Consider the following 22087-nt stretch of genomic DNA (forward strand, 5'->3'; position numbering starts at 1 on the left):
TGCTGGCGCATTGCACAACCCAAAAGGCACGACTTTATATTGATAAAGCCCATCAGGTGTTATGAATGCCGTCTTCTCGGGGTCATCGACTGAAATTTGCCAATAACCAGATCGTAGGTCCAGGGAAGAAAAATACTTGGCACCATAAAGGCAGTTGAGCCCATCATCAATTCAAGATAGAGGATAGACGTCCTTCTTGGTTATTTGATTGAGATGGTGATAGTCGACGCCGAACTGCCAGGTGTTGTCTTTCTTTTTACCAAGCACAAAAGGTGAAGACCAAGGACTGGTTGAAGGCTCTATGACGTCTTTGTCGAGCATTTTCTCTACCTCCTTCTCGATTATTTGGCACTCTGAATGAGACACGCTTTTGAAAGGACGCTTTTGAAAGGGACTGGCAGCGCCAGTGCCGATACGATGGGCTACGACGCTTGTGCGGCCCAAGGAACGGTCGTCGATACCAAAAATGTCGAGGTAAGCAAATAGAAGACCATGGAGCGGTTCAACTTGGGACGGCGACAGGTCGTTTGATATCGTTTTGTCTAAGAAAGCTCTATTCTGTGCGGCTGCGGCAGGTTCGGCTACGGTCTTGATGTCAGGAGTGAGAGATGAAATTGTACATTGCTCCACAGTGGGGAGTTCTGCTAAGGCAATACCTTGAGGAATGACCTGAGTCGACACGGAGAAGTTGAGGACAGGGAGAAGCGTCTTGTTGTCGCTAATCCTCACTATAGTATGAGGAAGTAAGATGTTCCGGGAAAGGGTCAGGTCAATGAATGGAGCTGCCAAGTAGTCACCATCAGGAACAGGTGGGAACGGCGACATAGAAAGGTACACAGTGGCCTGAGGCGGTAATCGTAGATAGACACTTCACGAACTGTAGCCGTGTGGGAGCTGCAGGAGGGATATCAGAGTATAAAGGCAACTCTAGCTGTAAAGTGCCGGTTGAACAATTTATGAGGGCTGAATGCGCAGTCAAGAAGTCAATGCCGAGAATCCCGTCGTGTGGGCAAGCAACTAGAACAGCGAAGAGGACTGAAGTGTGAAGGCGGGCAACAGTGACACGGGCAGTGCACATACCAAGAACTGATGTTCGGCTGCCGTCGGCTACTCACACAGTCGAAGACATGGCAGGTGTAAGAACTTTTTTCAGGCGGAATCGAAGATGTTAACTCATAACAGATATGTGGGCACCAGTGTCTATCAGAGCAGTAACGGTCAGGCCATCGATAAGAACGCCAAATAAATTTCGTCTGGAATGAGTGGTCGGTAGAAGTTTTTCGGTCCGAGTTGTCGATGCAGCGCCACCTCCAGGAGCTGCATCTGTTAGTTCCCCGAGAACTGCCTAGAATACGCCGGTGAAGGGGAGCGATGGCGTTGATAGGAGTGCGGCTGGCGACCCTGAGGTCGCCAGCCGCACTCCTGGATTGGGTTCCCTGGGCGATGACATCAGCGTAGGATGGTTCAGAGCGTAGCGTAGAACGGCTAGGTGGAAGGTCCTGAAGGTAGTCATCGGCAAAATGAGGTGGCGAATACTGCCCATGATTCTGTCGGTGGTCATCTAGAAAACGCTGCCAAAAAGACTATCTTTTGCGGCAGTGGCGGGAAATGTGGCCAACACGATGGCAAGAGATGCATATCGGTCGATCATCTTGTGTGCGCCACTAAGATGGATTTCGGTAGCGTGATGAGAACTGCGGGATCAACGCGGCAGCAGCAACAAGTGGGGCAGCGGTGGGTGGCCGGAGTTTCGGGGAACTAAGACGCCCATGTTGGCAAACTCTTGTCGCAGAACAGCCTGAATAAGGGATATTGGGGCCGAGTTGTCACGCACACACGATTGATAGGCGAAGGAGCCATGGCTTACAGCTCCTGGCGGACAATTCTTCTGATGTTTGGAGGATGCACCAATGGACGTAGCGCCACAGGATCCTCGCAGGAAGAAGTCGCAGCGGTGTTCGGGAGTCGGGAAAAACGTTGCGTGATTCTCCTGCTTTTGGCTTGTTCGAACCGCCGACATTTACTGACAATTGAGTCAATGGTGGTACAGTTCTTGCATATCAGAATGTTGGAAGGCATCGTCGGCTATGCCTTTCAACACATTGCTGACCTTGTCTAGTTCGGTCATGTCTTTATCGGCCTTCCGACATAAGACGAGCACGTCTTGAATGTAGGTGACGTACGACTCAGTGGAAGATTGAACTCTTGACGCGAGTTCCTGCCTGGCTGCCATTTGTCGAGCAACTGACCAGCCGAACAAATCACGGAGCTTCTGCTTGCACACGTCCCAACTCGTCAGGTCTTCCTTGTGCATCTCGTACCAGGCGCGTGCAGTACCTCGCAGGTAGAAGATGATGTTGGCCAGCATAAGCGTCGCATCTCAGCTGTATTGCTTGCTGACGCGCTCGTATAAGGTGAGCCACTCGTCAACGTCAGTTGTGTCGGTGCCGCAAAATGTACCTGGATCGAGAAGATAGGAAGGGATCAGAGGTGACGGAGCAGGCGTAGACTGAACGGACAGCACACTGCCTTCAGGGATTGTGGCTGGACGAAGCTGACGTCCGCTACGGAGATCCAGAGTCAGTATGTTACCCAGCATCTCCACCAAAAATATGTAATGGGGAGTATTTAATAAGTTAACGCCGGTTGGGCTAACACTGCACACAGTGGGCAAGGATGCACGACAACAGGGCAGACCAGACACGGCCCCACAACAACATTGTCATCTTCATTCCTTCTGCGTCATTTCTGCACCTGTGCCTGAGGTATACATACATATATATATATATATATATATATATATATATATATATATATATATATATATATATATATATATATATATTTATGCACACACACACACACGGTGAATGGCAGTGGCAGTGGCAAAAAAAAAAAAAAACTAAATTCAGTCGAGACTGTCCATATATTTATTTGCTATCGCAATAAGAAAAAAAAAAGCTGAACGTCGTCGGGGCCACACCATACGCGCGCAGTGAAACTGCATGCGCGTGCGGCGTCCAAAACGAAGAGAGTACGACAGGCACACAAACACGGATACCGCGGAAAACTATTCGGTAAAGCGCCCTCCATAGGCAACGTGGCCCCACATATGTGACGCTAACTAAAAGCGTAGCACTGCCAATGTGCTAATGTAATTTTCTTTTTATCTTTTGATTTTGGTTAAGAGTTTGGGGGGGAAAGCGGGGCACACCCGCGGCGGCGAGAACAGCGGCCACGCCGGTTCGTGGGGTGCAGGCCCGCCTGGCGCACACCCGCGCGCAATAACGAGCGCTTGCTCTTGCCTGGTGGGCCGTGCGAGCTGCCCCCGCTTCGTCGACGGCAGGGCAGCTGCAGAAGATGCACGCTCGTACCAAAATGCCAAAATGCGGAGCGAAATTTCTAAATTGTCCGTAGGGAAAATTCCTTATGTCAAGGTTGTCTCCCACTGTTACTTTGTTACATAAAGATGGCAAATACATGTGCTTCTATTGAGCGGCGACGGGAAATTGAAAAACTTCGTTACATCGAGGAATTCGTTATATAGAAGTTTGTTATAAGCAGGTTTAACTGCATTCATGTCGTTCAGGAGAATGAAGTGAGTTTTTGTGCCACCCTATGTCCCCCTTCTAGCATTCTTTCCTCATGCTCCAACGAACCGAGCCGGCCACATCATATTGTGCATGACACATGTAAAACACGTTGGGAACAGAAATAATTTTTTTTAGAGAAAGTACAAAACGGAATCTTAGTGTTTTTAGTACTCACTTGAATGGTCTAGCTACCATTATATGAATATTGCACGCTACTTGTCGCATCAAGCCAATCAAAAACGAATGACCTGCATCGTCATTCTCATCACTGTCAAATGGCACGACGTCACAGCAAAATTAGCTGATGTGTGCAGCCATAGTCTGAAATCCATGTACATAGCTCATTCCATGCATTAAAATTATAACAGCTTTGATTTCGGCATAACCTCTTGTGCAATGATATCGGTGCATTTCACAACACTAGAACAACCGATGAAAAACAGGCTCAAATTCTGGCACAGGGCCACACTGCTCAAACTCAAAGTATGCATGAAGTATACACAGAACGAGTGATAACTTGCACAGTTGTAACTTCTTTATGTGTGCTCCTTTAACAAAAGTGGTTGCTGTAGTGAGCAACATGACATTGGTGCTAATGACCAATTCCAGAGAAGAGGTACTCAAAAGCACTCTCTTCAGAGCTGGCGTGTTTCAGTGGTCCTGCAGGAGCACTGTCATCCATTGGCAGAGCGAGAGCAGCCAGGACCCATTGGTAGTCCTCTTGCCTAAAAACCACAGTTGGCGCATTTTTCTTCAGTTGATGAGGGCGGCGGCAATGGCAGCAACCATGTGTCGTTTCGGGTAGTTTCACACTGCTCTTGTTTGCCGTAACAGTATTCCAATATCCTAGGGTATTGCTGCAATTTGCACAGGTAGGGACTGTGATGACTAGGAAAAGTATGCAGCTACATTTGCTGGATACGTTATCGCACAAATGTACTGCGCGAGTACGAATGAGTATAGTGGCGATAATGCGACTGACAGATTTTAAGTGGACTTTGCTGCTGTCTTGCAGAGAATTCTGGCATCTTTAATGTTTGGATCACTTTGTAAACTTCATCCCACTCACCTACTCTCTAGGAGCGTGTCGCATTGCAGTGGCAGGTGGAGTGGCCAAGCTCCCAGTGCGCTGCCCCCCCCCTCCCCCACCTTTCCCTGTACTACCCCTCTACTCATGTTCTCTCAATGAAATTTGCTGTAACTTGCGATGAGAGCACAAGTGTCATGAGTAAGAGAGCGCGAAGAATGTGCCAGGCGCTGGAATGCGGCGTCGATGTGCGAGACCCCCATGGTGCGCGTAGACGCCACGTTCACACAGGAGATGCTTGAGAAAGAAAGGCTCGTGGCACCCGACCCGAGATGGAAAATCACAGAGGATGAGCTGCCGCTGTGCTGTGCAGCTTTGAACTGTGAAGAACAGCAAGATAGGCACCGCTACAGCAATGGAAGCAGTAGAGTTGCCCAGCTCTGAAGGTTGTCAGCCCAAAGAGCTCGGGAAGTGGCTGTCGACCTCGAAGGTGGTTCCGAGTGAGGCTGCCCGAATGATCTTGAACGTGGCGCCATCTCACTAGTGATGAGGAAAACATGCTCAAGTAAGTCAACGAGCTCTGAGTACAGCTAAGTGAAGATGGTGTATATTAATATAACGTTCGTTACTATGCCGAAAAATGTGTCCTTTATGGCAAAGTCATCTAGAGATGCATATTCCAGAGCGAGTGTCGTAGGTTTGACTACCGGACGCAGAACTTTTTTACTAGTTTTTTTTTTTTTTTTCGCCACCAGTAAGTGCATACTTTACAACTTCATATACGTGACTGAAATGTGTCACTGCAGTCATAGCGGAACCCGGCATAAAACACTTTCATGTCAAAGGGGCGCTGACACAAAATTCCGGGGCCGAGATAGCCTGCGGGATCAATTCTCATGAACATTCGTATATCATGTGCAAGATGTCATCAGCGAATATAGCTTGGAAGGTATTTTAAATTAATTTTGAAGTTTGTGTGAGCGACCGACTCCATAGCGCTATAGACACCCTCGGAGGTGACTCCGAGGTAACCCCTTACTTCCCTCACGTTACCACGCTGCGGTCAACAAAACAAATTATGATGACGTCATAGCCGCCATTTTTCTTTTGCCGCGTTAGTTCCCGAAGTCTATATTTCTCAGCGGCTGGTTGCAAGTGCGTGGCCGTGGCGCACGCTTCGAAAGTTTTGTGTTTGGGGACATTCCAGTCCCGTTTCCTATTCCAAGGTAATTCTTGATGTTTACCGTGCGGAAGTGCGTCACAGTTCTGTGCGCTGACTGGTCAAGAGCTCCACACGCTAGGTGGCGACAGTTGCACCCAGTTTTTGGAACTCTCTCAAACCGAAACTGAAACTGATTGATAATGAGGGGCCTGTAATTAATTATCTGTCGCATGCAAACGATGTGTCATGTCATGACTAACACACCCCCAGCAATGCATTGCAGCAGAAAAATGTGACGCCAATGCTTTTGTGTCAGTACCCCTTTAATAAATTTTCTCCATGACCTCAGAGACGCTCGACGTCTACAAAAGAAAATCTAACGTCGAATGGACAAGCTGGAGGACCAACGGTGGAAGAAATTTTGTGAATCACTCGATCCTCGCAAGCCTATGTCCCATATATGGAGGACGGTGCGTGGCCTTGGCTCGACTCCACAAGAACGTCCATTCAGCACATTGGCTCTCCATCAAGGCCGCCTGCAGGTTGACGTTGCTGAAGATTTCTGCGCAAGGATTGCGGGCAATGTGGTTACCATGAGTGACGAAGTTCTCGGGGATGTTCCTGTAGCACGAGTTTCTGAACTGAATATGCTTTTCTCACTCGAGGAACTGGATGCAGCTCTAGCCACCTGCAGACGTTCATCATCACCTGGGCCGAACGGTATTACATATGCTGCTTTATGCCATCTTGGAAGACGCGGCCGAGACCAGCTACTAAAATGCTACAACCAGTCATGGAACGATGGCGTCGTTCCAGAAAGGTGGAAATCCAGCCGCTTGGTACCAATCCTCAAACCTGGAAAGTCGCCGCTTGATCTGGCATCATATCGACCCATTGCACTATCCAGCTGCGTAGGAAAAATAATAGAAAGAATGGTTCTGACACGCCTCGAGTGGTACCTTGAACGCTATAATATATACCCAGAGGCCATGGCTGGTTTTCGAAGAGGCCGCTCTTCTATTGATAATGTCATCGACCTCGTAACCTCTGTGCAACAACAGAAATACCTCAAGCGCATCTCGGTTGCAATGTTCCTCGATGTGAAAGGTGCATACGACAACGTAACGCACGATGCCATCCTAGATGCCTTGGCGAACATTGGAATCGGTGGAGAAATGTTTCGATGGATTCGGAGCTACCTGCAGAGGAGATCCTTCTTCGTGCTCACTGCGGAAGGCCGCACCGTTGATCATTACACCACTCGTGGCGTTCCACAAGGCGGAGTTCTCAGCCCTACGCTGTTTAACCTCACGATCATTGGCCTTGTACAAAGCCTACCTCGATCAGTCAATATCTCTACATACGCTGATGATATATGTATCTGGGCTTCAGCAGTGCTGTTTAACCTCACGATCATTGGCCTTGTACAAAGCCTACCTCGATCAGTCAATATCTCTACATACGCTGATGATATATGTATCTGGGCTTCAGCAGTGACACGACTCCAGGTACGCGCACGGCTCCAAAAAGCAGTGAGAATAACGTCGACGTACCTCCATGCTCGAGGCCTCACAATTTCCACCGAGAAGTGCGCCTTAGTCCCTTTCACCCGCAAGCCTATGATCTGTTATCCTGTTTCTATCAACAACGTGAACCTATCGTATATGAGACGTCATCGATTCCTGGGTGTCATTATCCACAGAGATCTCTCGTGCAGTGCTCACATCTCGCACTTGAAGAAGAGGCTCAGCTCTATCACACACGTGATGAGATTTCTCGCTGGTAAAACGTGGGGCACATCAGTGTCATCTATGCTTCAGCTGTACAGAGCGCTCTTCTTGGGATATTTGCGGTATAGCACGCCCGTGCTTTCCAACGCCGGAAAAACTAACATCAGTGTCCTGCTAAGCATTCAAGGCCAAGTCCTCCGCACATGCTTGGGGCTACCTCGGTGCGCTAATACGTTAGCAACAATTGGTATTGCTAAAGACCATCCGATCACGACATATATAACTGTTGACACACTCCAGACACATATCCGTCACATATCCAGAGTGCCTAGCCACCACCTTGCTAGCTTGCCACTAGAAAGACCAAAGGCAGCGTTTTCCAAAGTTGTTGCGGCTAACCAGAATTCCATCTCGTGGAGATTCTCGCCCGCAACCATACCACTATCTCCAGAGTGGTGCATGAAAAGACTGACTGTGCACCTTGAAGTGCCGGGTATATCTAAAAAGGCAAGCCTGTCATCTGCAGCCCTCAAGCAGATCTCACTGGACCTTTTGCATTTGTCATATGCTAACTGAATTCATGTTTACACGGACGGTTCGGTCTCGGGAAGTTCGACAGGTGCCTTTGTCATACCATCTCGATCAATCACCGTCAAATTCAAGACATCACACGTCACGACATCTACGAGATTCGAGCTCGCCGCTCTTCGAGCTGCCGTGGAGTTTGTTACGCAAGAATCCCCTAGTAGATGGGCCATTTTCTGTGACTCCAAGGCAGCCCTTCAATTCGTGCGAAGTCTACGACGTGAAAACTACCACCAGATGGTGTATCGTATTAAGGAGGGACGCGGCCTTTGAAAACCGAAAAATGGCGAAAAAGTCGATTTTTGGCAAACCACATATTCGGGCAGTATGTGTCATAAACTACCTTTTCTGTAAATATCAACGTCTAATTCGTCGCGAAACCATTTAAAATAAAGTTTAGAACATGCCGCGGCGGCCCTCGAGCGGCGCGCGAGCGCTCAAAATACCCCAACTTGGCGTGATCGCAGTTTCTCGACCGCTCGACGGAGCGCCGCCATTTTGGTGTTGTTTTGTTTGTGAATTCTTGCTCTTTCTTTCCCCGCCACCTGCGTCGCCGGCGGCAGCGCAGGAGAGGAGCAAGCCGCTCATGATTGGAGGGCTCGCGAGAGCTTTCAAGTTTCCCGCGGCTGAGGCGCGCAGCTGGGATTGGGCGAAGCGCGCGCTCCCCAAGGATGCGGGGGAGCCCGCGACTGCCATTGGCTGCTGCGCGCGATGACCTAGCGCTCTTGCGCATAATGCGGCCGCTCGTCTGCTGCTCCTCCGTCCGGCGTCTTTGTGTTCCGCTCGCTTCCGTGTATCGTTGCAGCCGTTCGCATACTCTCCACGTTTCAACTGTCTTCGAAACGATTTTCAACCGTCTTTACGAAATGATTTTCAACCGTCTATACGAGACCGTTGTTGTGTTCGCTCACGATGCGCCCAACGAAAAAGAAGACGCTACAATCGTTCGGTGCAAGGAAGCGAGCTATGAAGCTTGTCCGCGCGGCGAGGCTCTCCGCTCGCACGTGCGCCGACGGTGATCGCGCCGACGGTACCTGTGGGGCAGCTTCTGCTTCATCTACGCAAGAGAGTGGTCGCATCGACGCGCCTAGCAACGGGACTCCTGCTCCGCCGGTGCAAGAATTTGTCGTTACAAGTGCGCCTGGTGTCTCATGCTCATCGACAGTGGCTTCCGCATCTTCTCTTTCATCGGCCTCGTGTGCGAGGAGAAAGAGGCGGCGGATCAACAACGCGCTGCTGTGCAAAGAGAACTTGGGGCTAACACCTGGCCACCTGGCCATTCAACGGGCAGCCGAGAAAGATTCTCTGCGCTTGAAAAAGGCTAAGAAGCGATCCCCAGAGAAGATGGAAAGGCGGCAAAGAAAGAGAGTGCCAAAGGACACCTCCAGTTACGCTGCAGGTTCATTTTAGAACTGCCTATGTGCTCAAAACTTTCAAACGTCGTTGTCTCAAAATGACTTTTTTGGCTAGTGAGGCTGCTTATTCCAGCCATATCTCTGGAACCACTCATTGGATTTCCATAAGTCTTTTTTTATTATGTACATGAATAAATTTCTGAGGGGGTGACAAGCCCATTTTTTCAATATATTGTGTGTGTTATTTATTATATTTAATCAAAATTTGATTGATCATATCCTAATCACGAACACAAAGTTTGATGGTCTGCTAAAACTTTTCAGCAAGTAAATTCAAAAAAAGGGCTCTGTTACCCCCTGGAGTATCAATCTGGGAATCATCATAGTTAATTTCACAGTTCCAGCACCTTTTGAAAGTTCTCCAGGCCTGGAATAAGAGAACCATGTGCACTACCCTGATATTCTGCTGTAACTTGAAAACCAGTGAACATAACTTGATGAAATTTTGTAGTTCTTCTAATGCTTTTGCTATAAGTCTATCCTGAAAATTTCATTGAGATATCTCAATAAACAAAAAAGTTGGTATCCGATGGTAGCCTCCCCCCTTAATGAAATTTGTCATCGCGCTGCTGATCAAGGACACAACATTGTTTTACAATGGTTGCCGGGCCACTGTGGCATCAGCGGTAACCACCTCGCCGATGACGCTGCCCGATGCGCCCACGATGGAGCGCCCACACTGTTAATAATTAACCCTTGTCAAGAGTAGACGCAGCTAGAGAACTTCGTCACATCGCGCATAATGCCATGCTTGCGCACTGGAATTCTTCACCTAACTCCAATAAACGCCCTAAGAATCTGAAGTCATTACTTCAGAAACAACTGCCATCCAAGATTTCTCGACGTGACGCTACAATGCTGTGCCGGCTGTGGACTGGGGTAGCGTTTACTAAGTCATTCAGCCATCGCATTGGCATGGCGGATTCATCCATGTGTGAAAGCTGCAACTGTATAGAGACTATTGAACATCTCTTGTGCGACTGTGCCCAATTTGATGAAGATCGCCGGACTCTCCAGTATGCCTTGAATAGACTCGATGACCGGCCATTTAATGAAGCAAAGATCTTAGGAGCCTGGTCGCGCAGCACATCAGCACAGAAAGCCACACGAGCCCTCCTGAGATACTTGTGAACAACTTCATTGAGGGACCGCCTGTGAAACTCGGCATTGTGTGTGTGTGATGTGACATGTGTCTATCCTTCTCTCTCTCTTTTACTCCCCTCTCCCCCTCCCCATGTGTAGGGTAGCAAACTGGACGCATAGTCTAGTTAACCTCCCTACCTTTCCTACATTCCTTCTCTCTCTCTCTCTCTTCTCCATGAAATGAGCTCACACCTTCATTTTTTTATGCGCCAATTTTAGCAGGAACAACGAGCATTCAAGTCAACTTACAGCCGTGTAAATACAATATGTCACAAATCACACCAGTTTAAGATGACATTAACATCAGCTTGCAGGAACTTGTTATCAAAATTATCTGAGATTTCAAGAGCGATAGCACTGTTATCTGTGAAAAAATCAATGTCAGAGGAAACATCATCATCATCAGCCTGACTACGCCCACTGCAGGGCAAAGGCCTCTCCCATGTTTCGTCAATCAGTCATCCTGTGCTTGCTGCTGCCACGTTGTACTTGCCAACTTCTTGAATCTCATCAGCCCACCTAACTTTTTGTCCCCCCCCCCCCCTGCACGTTTGCCTTTTCTTGGAATACAGTCAGCTATGTGCAGTGGTTTTACATGCATCCCCTGCATGTTGTTTTTCTGTATGTGCTTTACTTACTGGTGTGTCATTCCAGAGAGGCTGAGCTAGCTCACAAAGGCATATGACAGACTGCACGGCTGGTGGGTGACAGTGAACATGGCACGAAGTGCTGCGCTGTGCAAGGCTGCTCAAGTGATTCCCTCACCGCCGGTATCTTGCTGCAGTGGTTCCCAGCAATTCTCATTCGCAGAATTCCCAAATTGTTGATAACGCCAAGGTTTGAGGTAGGCTTCAAGGTTTCCCGGCATGAGTCGCATCCTGCTGAGGAGACTCGGTAGATGACATGTGTGCCACTTTTTACCGCACTTTATTGACCTCCTGCTTACTACGGAGGTTGAGTTCCATCAGATTTCATCAGTTCCATCAGGATACCAATGATGTGCGGGCACATGTATGTGAGACAGACTGGCAGGTGCGTGAACCCAAATTAGGAGAACACAAGACCAGTTTGAAAGGACGTCCTAGCACACACCTCGTCCTTCACTGCAACAAATGGGACTGCAGCTCCCGCGTTGATAACACCTTTTTTTCAACCATTATAAGCAGACATCTAGGAAAATCGTAGAAGATTCACCTTTTTTTCAACCATTATAAGCAGACATCTAGGGAAATCGTAGAAGCATTTTCAATTTGACAGTAAAAATATCTTACCTCCATTTCTATACCAGACAAAGAGACATCACTACTACATGCTTTTCTGTGACTAGAAATTTTTTGTGTTTGGCTATGTGAGCTGATGTTGCTCAAGTACCTAGTGTATTTCTGCTCCGATAAAAAGCCTCAATTAATAAGACTAGTTGTTAGAAGGCACCTGTCCTGCACGTCTTCACCTCTGCGTTTCTTTTGCACTTTTTAAGTGCGAGTCGTAAAGTTTGTTTCCCCCTTGAGATGTAACCACTTCGCATTGGTGAAGCACTGATGGGAGAAGAAATCACTTTATCAGAGCATGACGTTGGAAAGCCCTTGCTTAGCGAGGTGGTGGCACACTCTCTTGCAAGGAGCTGGAGTCAGCCATATTTATAAGATGCTTTTATTAGTGATACTATTAAGTTAATTATTGTGATAACCTGTTGGTTATTTCTGTTAATTACCTCATTCTATAATTTTAATCCAGTTTTGAGCATCCCCCACCTTGCTTTGGGCCTCTTGATCATTTGATACACAGGACGTATGAATGGACAACAAGCCAGGCCCCTAAAATGATACGTTGGGGTGAACAACCGAGTGTCCGGTCTGTGTATGAATGTGTCCCTCATCTCAACCGTAGTCTTTTTCGTGCCTTTTACCTTGTAATCTAAAATGATGAGCACTTAAACCTATAGGTCGACGATAATGCGGAGCTCACTCAGATTCACTCGCAAAATACATTTTAAGCTTCACTCAAACTTAAGACTAAACAAAATTTTTCTCGGCCACTTGAACTCCCACTCATCAAACTATATCTGACTTGCATCTTGGTCCGAGTCTGAGTTTGTTGATCGATGCTTAAAACTAAAGCAAGGCACATTTTCATTGTTGCGTAAATGGCGGGTACAGCTCCAGCCCTCGTCAGTCCCTAGTGTCCCTCGCTCACTCTTTATGGCGATATTTTAGCGAGTGGAACTTGTCAGACATTTCCCAGTCGCATGCTTGAGATCTTGGCCTAGTAGGTAGGGTGCTGAATACATATTTTGCTACTAATAAACATGCCTACAAAAGAAGAAGGCACCAGCTTCCAGCGGTGTTATCCTCGTCGCCTTCTTTAGTATGCGTGTTCATTAGCAGCACAATATGCATTCAGTATTTCCCGGTCTGTTGATGAGCTCACCGGCAGAATTGTTGAGAGTAAAGGCCGCAAGGAGCCTCCCCGTGCTGGCGTGCAGCAGTCGCACGTCGGTCGCCGCCGATGCCACGAGCTCGCCGGCCACGTCCAGGCACGTGACTGGGCCCCCTGGGTGTGCCTGGCCGGCTCCCGTCAGGCTGTGTGCTACGGCAACCCCTTTCAGGTCCCAGACACGCACAGAGCCATCGTCGTAGCCGACCGCTGCCCGTCTGCCGTCGGACAGGAAGCGCCCAGCACCGCACGAGGTACCCGGGCCAACCAGGTTTTTGCAGTGGCCACCGGGAACCTGTCGTTACAGTGCAACACAGGAAAGCATTCACTGAATGCTCCTCCGAGAAAAGCAGATTTTGAAGGGCACACCTTTCTTTCTTCTGGATAATGTCTTACCGGGAAACAAAGGGACGACTGCAGTGCTGTTTACAACGGAGCTGGTATATTATCATCATGAGCCGGCTCTTGCTCACTCTGTACAACAAGAAAAACTGAACCCTTACTAACTTGTTACATATAGTAGATGGCACCACCTAGCATGTGATTGATGAGAAACAAACAGCAGTAGGGCAGTTTACCACATGCATTTTAGAAGAACTTCTTCTTGAGCAAGTTGGTGCACAGCTGTACAAACACAGGATGTTCATTTTCACTTACTCTGTTCTTTTTGTGTGTTCGTCCAATTGATTCCCATCACACCTATGCATTTTGCTTTAAGGAAAGAAAGCCACGCTTCTTCACGGCCCATGCAGCTTCTTTTGCAGTTTTAGACAAGATCTGTGAAGAACTTTTGAAGCGACAAGACATCTTAAAACCAGTCACTTCATCTGAATCGGCAGGACCAATTGTCCCTGTGTTAAACAAGGATGGTAGCCTTTGTGGAGATTACAAATTCATCATCGGTACAGCACAAATTGAAAACACAGAAGAAGGCCATAGTTAACACAAAAGAAGCACTATAGTTAAAAGCGAGCGTGGCAGCTACGTGTTTGTTCTGCCCATATGAGAACTTTTGTACCCACCTATGTAGGGTTGTATATGTATATATGCTATTTTTTTAATTCTTTATTTTTAACAATCAAGTGGGAAGTGGTAGCCATCGCCAAGTAACGGTGACGACTCCTTTGTTTATTTTCTATTTCCATAAAAAAAAAAACAGAGGGAACAGGACAAGTGCTGGCCTAACAACTGAAAATTTATTTTAAAGAGGTCACACAGAAAACCATGCGCCACACCAGATGAATGAAACAGATTTCTTGTTCTGCTAATGCAACAGATGGCCAGCTAATACAATTGTCAACGCACTTCACCACGTGGTATATATGCCTCAGCTTTCTCACGTGTACGTTGACTATGATGGCAATCGATGATCGCAGTCACCGCAAAGAAAGGTGTATGATTGCAATTACGCCAATGGCTGGCAAGGTGAGGCAAAATTCCATTCTTCAAGGAACTGTCATGCCCTCGCAGCCTGATATTGACACATCTGGCAGTCTGTCCAATGTAGACACTGGCACACATGCAAGATATTTTATATACTAGCCCCGGTAGAACATGCGGTGCACTTGTTAACATGCTTGATTGAGCTAGCATTATCAACAGACTTTGAACCCCTGCATGTCTTTCGTTTCTGCCACCTAGACGGCCCAATTTATTTCCACCCGAAAAAACAACGTCAACCCCAAGTTTCTTTAATCTATGTGCAATGAAATGTACACAGGGAATCACTGCAAAAGGCTTTCGCTCACATTGAGAAGTTAACTGCTGGCTGGTTGGCAGACTGAACATTACTTTTCATTCTCCTTAATGAACGCTCATATGCAGAAACCAGAAAGGCAGTAAGAAAACCCACCGTCTAAGGCAATCCCACTGATTTCGGAAGACTTCCTCTGTGGCAGGAAAACAAGATTTTGAGACAGCCGAGTACCGACATGATGTGACAATACCATTTTCAACCAGTATTGAATGGTCAGGTGTAATGTTAAGGAGGGGCTTCACTGATCTAGGAGCATTGATCCAACAGGCATACGCATCTTGAAATGGCAAAGTACGGCTAAGAAACTGAAGCTTTTTTTTTTTGATTGGGAACTTCCCATGTGAACTGAAGACCATAGCCCATAAGCGCTTTGAGAATGTTCACCTTACCATTTAGTATCACCCTATAAAAAAAACTCGTCTACATACCTAAATATACACACACTACAAAATCCTGAAAATCTCGTTCCGGAATTTCGGTCCATCCTACTTAACTCAGAACCGGGGAAACTCAGGAGCCTGTGCAGACACTGGAGGCCTGAACAAACAAATTTCCCAGGAATTTTCATCTTAATTCTACATCTGTTTTTGGCAAAGGGATTTGTTTTTTCAGAGATTACTATGGGCCATCCGGTAGCATGGCGGCATGGGTCCCTATTTCATCCTCGTCACAAAACATTAAATTCTCAGCGCATAGCCAGCAAGAAAGAAAACACACAGTTCTGCTTGACGACAGCAAATTGCCTGTGTTCTGATGTTCTTCATTTCATATGAATCACAGGCTAGGTGGCACGACCAACTAGTCACATATAGAGTACCTCGGTGTGCGCATCCCCGCTAGAGTGATGTCAGCTTTCCGAAGGGCAGGTGCCACTTTCCCTGCCTTGGAGGCAGCGTGGTTGCCATTTTGACTCCTCAGACAGGTCACTCCTGCATGGCATGCGTGTGGTTTTTTTTTTTTTTTTGGCAGTGCTCGCGTTTCTGCTGTTATATGTGCTCACTGCCATCACCATGCCCGGGTGTTGCGTGCCACAGTGCAGCAGTCATTCTAGGAATGGCTGCAAGTTGTACCGATTTCCAAGAGGCCCTAAAAGACGACTTCTTTAGACCGTACAGTTCAAGCATGACAAGTGACATCCAAAACACATCATACATTTGCAGCATAACTAAACACTTTCTGGTGTTTTCTTTGTAAGAATGCATGATAATTTGTTAAGCCAACGTTATCTGGCACTGTATTTCTTTGTTGAGAGCGTACACAAACGCCGGGTAGTCAGACACTGGGCAGCGTACTGTCCACAGCATTCTGAGAGTACAGGAGTCATTTGGTGGATTACTTTGCTCCAAGAAAATTCATCAAATTGAAGGCTAGTGGATTTATGGAATATAAAAGCACCCCCCTTGGCATTTTGTATTGATCAAAGAGCTCCGAGTACACTTATACATTCCGAAGTATTGCTACATGTTATATAGCCGTGTGTTTGGGTAGAGAAACTTTACTCAGGTTGCTGTGCTTATTTATTTGTGCACAAGTTCCCCGAATTAACTAACATTTGAGAGTGTCTACCAAAATCACTGCGATTGGATACAAAACTTATGCTGTTACTGCGAAAATGAGACATGCGTAATGTTGTGAGACTGGTACTGTGCCTGCTTTATTGTATCGCCGTCTGTGCACTTGTGCAGCGACGGCTTTTACCTGGCTAACAAAGGAAGCGCTATGTTGTGTTATTTTTACGCAATAATTGAACTCCACAGTATTAAGAATTTAGAGCCTTGGGTACGAAGTTTTTGATGGACAAATTCTGATTATTGCATTTGATAAACCTAGTCCTTTGTCCGATATCTGTTTATTTGCATGAATTTTCCTTGCAAAACTTCAAAGCCTAACCATAGCATCAGGCTAGGTTCATGCCCACAAAAGGGAAGGAGTGGGGAGGGGAAGGAGGTGCCCTTCGTCCCCCAGTCGATATTTTGATGGAGGGGCGTTTTACCGAAAATAAATTACAAGGGTATTTCTGAAATAGTCAAGGCCTTCAGCAAGAGCCCCCCCCCCCCCCCCCCCCCCCGAAAAATGTCCTGGCTGTGCGCCTGATGTGAACTCGGCTCTTTTCATATCTTTTGTCCAAGTCACTGCTATAGCTCATGCCATGAACAATACTGCATACACAAGTACAGGTTCAGTCACAACGACAGGCAGTCGTTTTCGTCATACCAGACTGTCAACATACCATTCAAATCTTCTTTGCACGCTCATTTTCAACCGAACAACTACGAGCAAAAGCGTGCAGATGGCTGTAAAAACTTTAAATCGAATGCAGTCCCAACTTTGTTCACGTTCAGACATACGTCAAAGCTTAAGACACAAGTCAACTTAGCTCTTGGATGACATAAAGCAGTATCCAATGCAGGCATTGTATGAACATGAAACTTCTATAAGATTAAAACCAATGTAACTTTAGAATGTGCCCGAATTAATTGATACATTGAAAAAAAGTACAAGTGCATTTCGAGGTTTCTAGGCATTTTTGACCTGTCGCACTAGCTGTAGCATAGCCCTATTGTCACAAGCGTCTCGAATTCTCACCAGCGCGCACCTTCACTTTTGTGTCGGGAAGAGACTTCTGGGCACTAACGACTCGTCAATGGCGCCGCTGCATCTTCTCTACAGCTGCAGCGAGGGCGGCACGTATGTGTTCGTGGAAAATTACCGCAAGTGGGGTGCGTACGACCCGAAGAGATTTTGACTCATTTGACGTTCAACCAGCGAGAAGCGCTGTCATCGGTGTCATGAGCATGAAGTGTCCCGAGCAACGTATCGAGACGGCTGTAACACCGAGCACCCTCGTCATCTGCCTAAGCTGGCGAGACCATCAGCTGCACCCCGTCAAATCCCTTAAACCCCTTACGTGAGCCATGGGCTGCACTGGTCCGTATGGAACATTTTATTGTGTTTTTTAGTTGTTATTTCATTATCCCCAGCTTTTTAATAATTGTTTTAGAGTGCGCTGCATCATATGTAGTAACTCAGAAGCACAAGCTTGACTTGTTTGTAATTTCTTCCACGGCCGGACTGGAGTACGCGCGCGCGCACTCTCCCTTTATGGCCTGAGCAGGCGCAGCGAGGGCAAAGCATTTTTTTCTGAGCTTCTGAGCGCCGATCTCTGAGAGATGGCACTGCGAGCATACCCTTGCCCCGACCGTTCTGGAGAACGCGCTCTCTACGCGCGCGCTTTGCTGCGGCTTGGTTCGGGCTGGTAAGTGTGTGCACGGGCACATGTTTACAGGTGCTGGCTTAATCACGGTGTTTAAACGAGTGAACAAAAGCTTCATCGCGTGAACTGGCCTGCACACCTGCCGTACACTTCGCGCGCCTTGCATCAAGTGACATTACACCGTAAGTTTCTGCACCGGACCTTTCATGCATGTTCGCGAACTTCTGAAGGGACTGCCTTGGGATCCCGTGCTTCGCATGTCAGGATTCCGCTAACGTAGCTATGGTGTACTGCTGCGTGTCGTTTTGCAAATCGCGGTCCGGAAAGACTCCAGGTGTGTCGTTCCACCAGTTTCCAGTTGACGAGGAACTGTGCGCGAAATGGTGAAAACAGATTTCCTGGGAAAATCTTGTTATTAATGACAAGTCGGCCTCGACGGGGTATACGTGTTTTCTTGTCGGCCTTGACAAGAAAACACGTATACCCGTCTAACCTTGAAAAGATGAACGTGCTGCGAGCTGTGCAGGTGTTGTCACCTCAAGTCATTGTGGCGCTGTAACATCTGCAAAAGAACCGGCAAGGCAACTCAGCTCTCTTTGCTTTCAAGGACGCAACATCTACAATCAACTTCATGAAAGTTATGAAAAAATGATTCGACATCCACGACACTACACTCAGAGGAAGTGACTGCAAAATGCCCATCTCCAAGGAGGACGACGGCCGACTACTGTGGCTCCAAAATGAGTTTTGTAGCTACATCAAGAACATCCAAGACAGTTCAATCGCCGCTCATGTTGGAAGCTTCACAGATGAAACGTACAATGCCCTGCTTTTCAGCACAAGATCCACAGTGGAAACAGACCAATTTCTGCTGAGGAGTGGAGTCAACTACGTTCTGACCAGGAAATTCAACAGCGATCCCGTCTAGGCACTGTTCGGAAAATTGAGGTTTATGTGTGGGCAGAACGACGCGCTGGACGCAAGAGCCGTGACAGCGGCTTTGGATCACATCGTAAAGAAAAAGGCGCTGCCGTCGAGAGAAACAAACGAGCAACGCAAATACATCAAAGAAGCGGTCGCATCTGTTCCTCAACATATAGTTCAAGAACTGTTCCTCAACAAATAGTTCAAGAACTGGAAGTACTGCGAGAACATTCACCGACCCCGCCGGCCTCTGTTGCTTATTCGGGCTTGGTGTACGTAGGTGGCTATATTGCAAAGCTCATCGGTAAACTGGGGTGCGATGCTTGCGTCATGCTTGAGACGACGAACAATACAAGCAGTCATCTGTACAAGCTTCTGCGTACACAACAGACAGGTGAACTTTACTATTGAAAGCCAGAGTTTCTATCACCGCTGGAAATGATTGTGACGTTTCTTGAAAAGGCAGTCAAACATCTCCCACGAACAAAAATCCTCAAAGCTTTGCAGCAAATCGTCGAGCCACATCTTGGAGATTCACCTCTTTTAGACTGCCCCGAGGGTGTTGACAAGAGTCACGCAAAGAGGTCAGCGCGCGTGATATCTGAAGTTTCTCCGAATTCTGCTCGTCAACTATGCAAGGAAATTAACAGACCAAAATGACAAGCCAACTGGTTTCGTCCACAAGCCAACACGGAAGCATTTCAGGCTGTAAACGACAATCCTTAGAACTGAGCCTCACAACAGTGTTTTAAGGGTTTATTGTAGTGCACCTGTTATGGCTTTTAGTTCTTTAGAGTATGTGTCATGTTATAAGAGTTCTAAAATGTTCTGCTTTCGTCTCGTGTAGTCTGGTTAGTGCAATGAGAACAGGTTGAATGGATGCATTCAAATGTTTTTTAGTGTCAGATTTTGTTATTGTCGTAAAAAGAAAAGTGCCATATTTTTTTTTTTACATTTTCAAGTACTAAAGAATTCTCTTGCCTATAGGATGAAAATAAATGCTTCCTAAACCTACTTTCTAAGAGGAGTAGCCATTCAGCAAAATGCGCGTACCAACGAGCGCGCCAAGGCTCTCTCGAGTGAATGGCTCAGCGGCTCCCCGCGAGCGGAAAGGTGAAGGCCAGGGTCGCAGCGCCCCCGGACAGTTGCGGCGGCAGGCAGCAACAGCCCCCCGTGCACAGGCCGTAAACAGAGCGCGCATCGCGTACTCCAGTTCGGCCGTGTTTCTTCTTAGTATCTCCTTGGATTTCTATCTTGTTATTTTATTAACATTCTGCTTGTGCCTGTTGTAGTTGTTCGTTTAGAGCATACCTTGTTTTGTAGATGTTCTTTTCATCGCCCGTATTTGTGTTTATCCTTTTAGTTAATTTCTGTGAACACCTTGCCATCATCCTGGTTTTAATTAAATGCTTGACTGCTTTTAATGAAATGTCCGTGTCTGCTCTGCGAGTACGTCAGTTGACCCAAACATAACCACGCGTGCAATTCCATACTGGTCGACCGGCCTGCAAATAAATTTGAAATGTACCACTTGCAGGCCTTTCAGGCGTTGCAGGCCTGCGAGTCTGCCGCACGCCGATGTTATGATCGGCGAGGCCTCACCCGAAGTGAATGACAGCTATTGACGATGCCGGTACCAGCTGCATTGGTCACGTTATGAAACTAACAACAGGCTTGACATAAATTGGCATTACTTGAATATGTTCATGCTTGCAGCGCAATCTAAAGAATGAAGACCATTAAAGCAAAGGACGGTGTTCTGCCCTTCAGTAAAAAGATCGCCAAGACTGCTCTGGGGCTGCATCAACTTCCAGCTACAGTTGAAACATCACGAGAGGCTCTACAAAGTCGTGCAGTTATTGAATCATCATGGCAAGGAATGACGCTTTAAAGACACAACACCATTAAAGTAGTTGGCATCACAGTTTGCAAAGTGTCAGCAAGCTCTAGTGATGCAGATCGAGAGAAGTCAAAGATTCGGCTGATGAAACATCAAATGCTACTGCAAAATCAGCAGAACTGAAGAAGAAGCTTGCAGACCTTTCTTGAAAGTATACTCAACTTCAGCAACATGATGACACTGCCAAGAACACTGTTAAAGCTCTCAATAAAAAAGTGCAAAGACTGGAAAGTGATGCAATAAATTTTTTGACAAAGTTGGAAATATTTGAATGACGATCAAGTTAGCGCTCTCTCAGATACTTTTTTTTATTGTTTACTGTTTCTGTGCTTCGTTGTTGCATTCCCATCCAATTTTATTTCATTACGCAGTTGGTTTTATTTCTACTGGTTTATGATTGCCGTGAAGCAACCAGTGGCGGTCGGTCCTCAGAAAAGTCTGCCATGAATCGTTTTCTTCGAGTCATGTGTATATACTATACACACATACATGTTTCGAAGAAAACATCCAATAAGCTCTGTAATTATTGAAAAGCGCAAAGTGTCTCTATTACACTTCGCAAGAGAACCCACCATAACCACTTTTGGCTTGCTTTGCCACACGGAAACTTGCGCACTGGTGTACGTCTACCGCTGCTGCTGACATGTATATGACCACTTCAAGTAAGTTTTGGCGTATGTAGACAGCAGAGTTCACGAAAAAAAAAAAACATAAGCATTTGGCTTTATCGAAACTTTCGTTTGCGGCCGAAGGAAGAAGATTCGTTTTAAATACAACTAAGTCTATATATACGTCAATCTGTAGGGCATAACATATGCACAGGCCGTTAGTTTAATTTGAAGTACACTGTTCCCTAACAAAAATTCAGGCGAAAACAGCACTAGGGGCTACCCAAGCTTCAAAAAATAAAAAAGTATACCAGCGTACACGCGTTGTCAAACGTATCAGTGCACCGCAAGGGTGTCCTGTAGTTTCGCATGCTACCCAGCCGCGGCGGGAGGCAAAATTGCAGCTGTTATAGCAGATGACATGCTTGTCTTCACCCTGAGCGGAGCATGTAGGCATCAAGACACCCTAGTCGCATTGTATGTACCAGAGCAAGCGGTAAAAAAGAGCGAGGCCAGCCAGCTCTGCTGTGACCTACACCTCAGTGCAAACAGCACTATTTATTTTTAGTCCATACTGCAAGCCTTGACTCAGGATGC

At 46.9% G+C, this 22087-nt stretch overlaps 1 protein-coding gene across 2 annotated transcripts in view; it reads right to left on the reverse strand.

Moving 5' to 3' along the window:
• LOC119166754 (angio-associated migratory cell protein) overlaps window positions 1–22087 on the reverse strand; it is a 65515-nt gene that overhangs the window by 38701 nt on the left and 4727 nt on the right. For both annotated transcript variants that reach the window (XM_037418084.2, XM_037418083.2), the window contains exon 3: window positions 13083–13383. In XM_037418084.2, coding sequence (XP_037273981.2) covers window positions 13083–13383 — 301 coding nt within the window. The remainder of the gene's footprint in view (window positions 1–13082; window positions 13384–22087) is intronic.

This window comes from Rhipicephalus microplus, unplaced genomic scaffold (assembly GCF_043290135.1).
Source record: "Rhipicephalus microplus isolate Deutch F79 unplaced genomic scaffold, USDA_Rmic scaffold_12, whole genome shotgun sequence".
Classification (NCBI taxonomy): domain Eukaryota; kingdom Metazoa; phylum Arthropoda; class Arachnida; order Ixodida; family Ixodidae; genus Rhipicephalus; species Rhipicephalus microplus.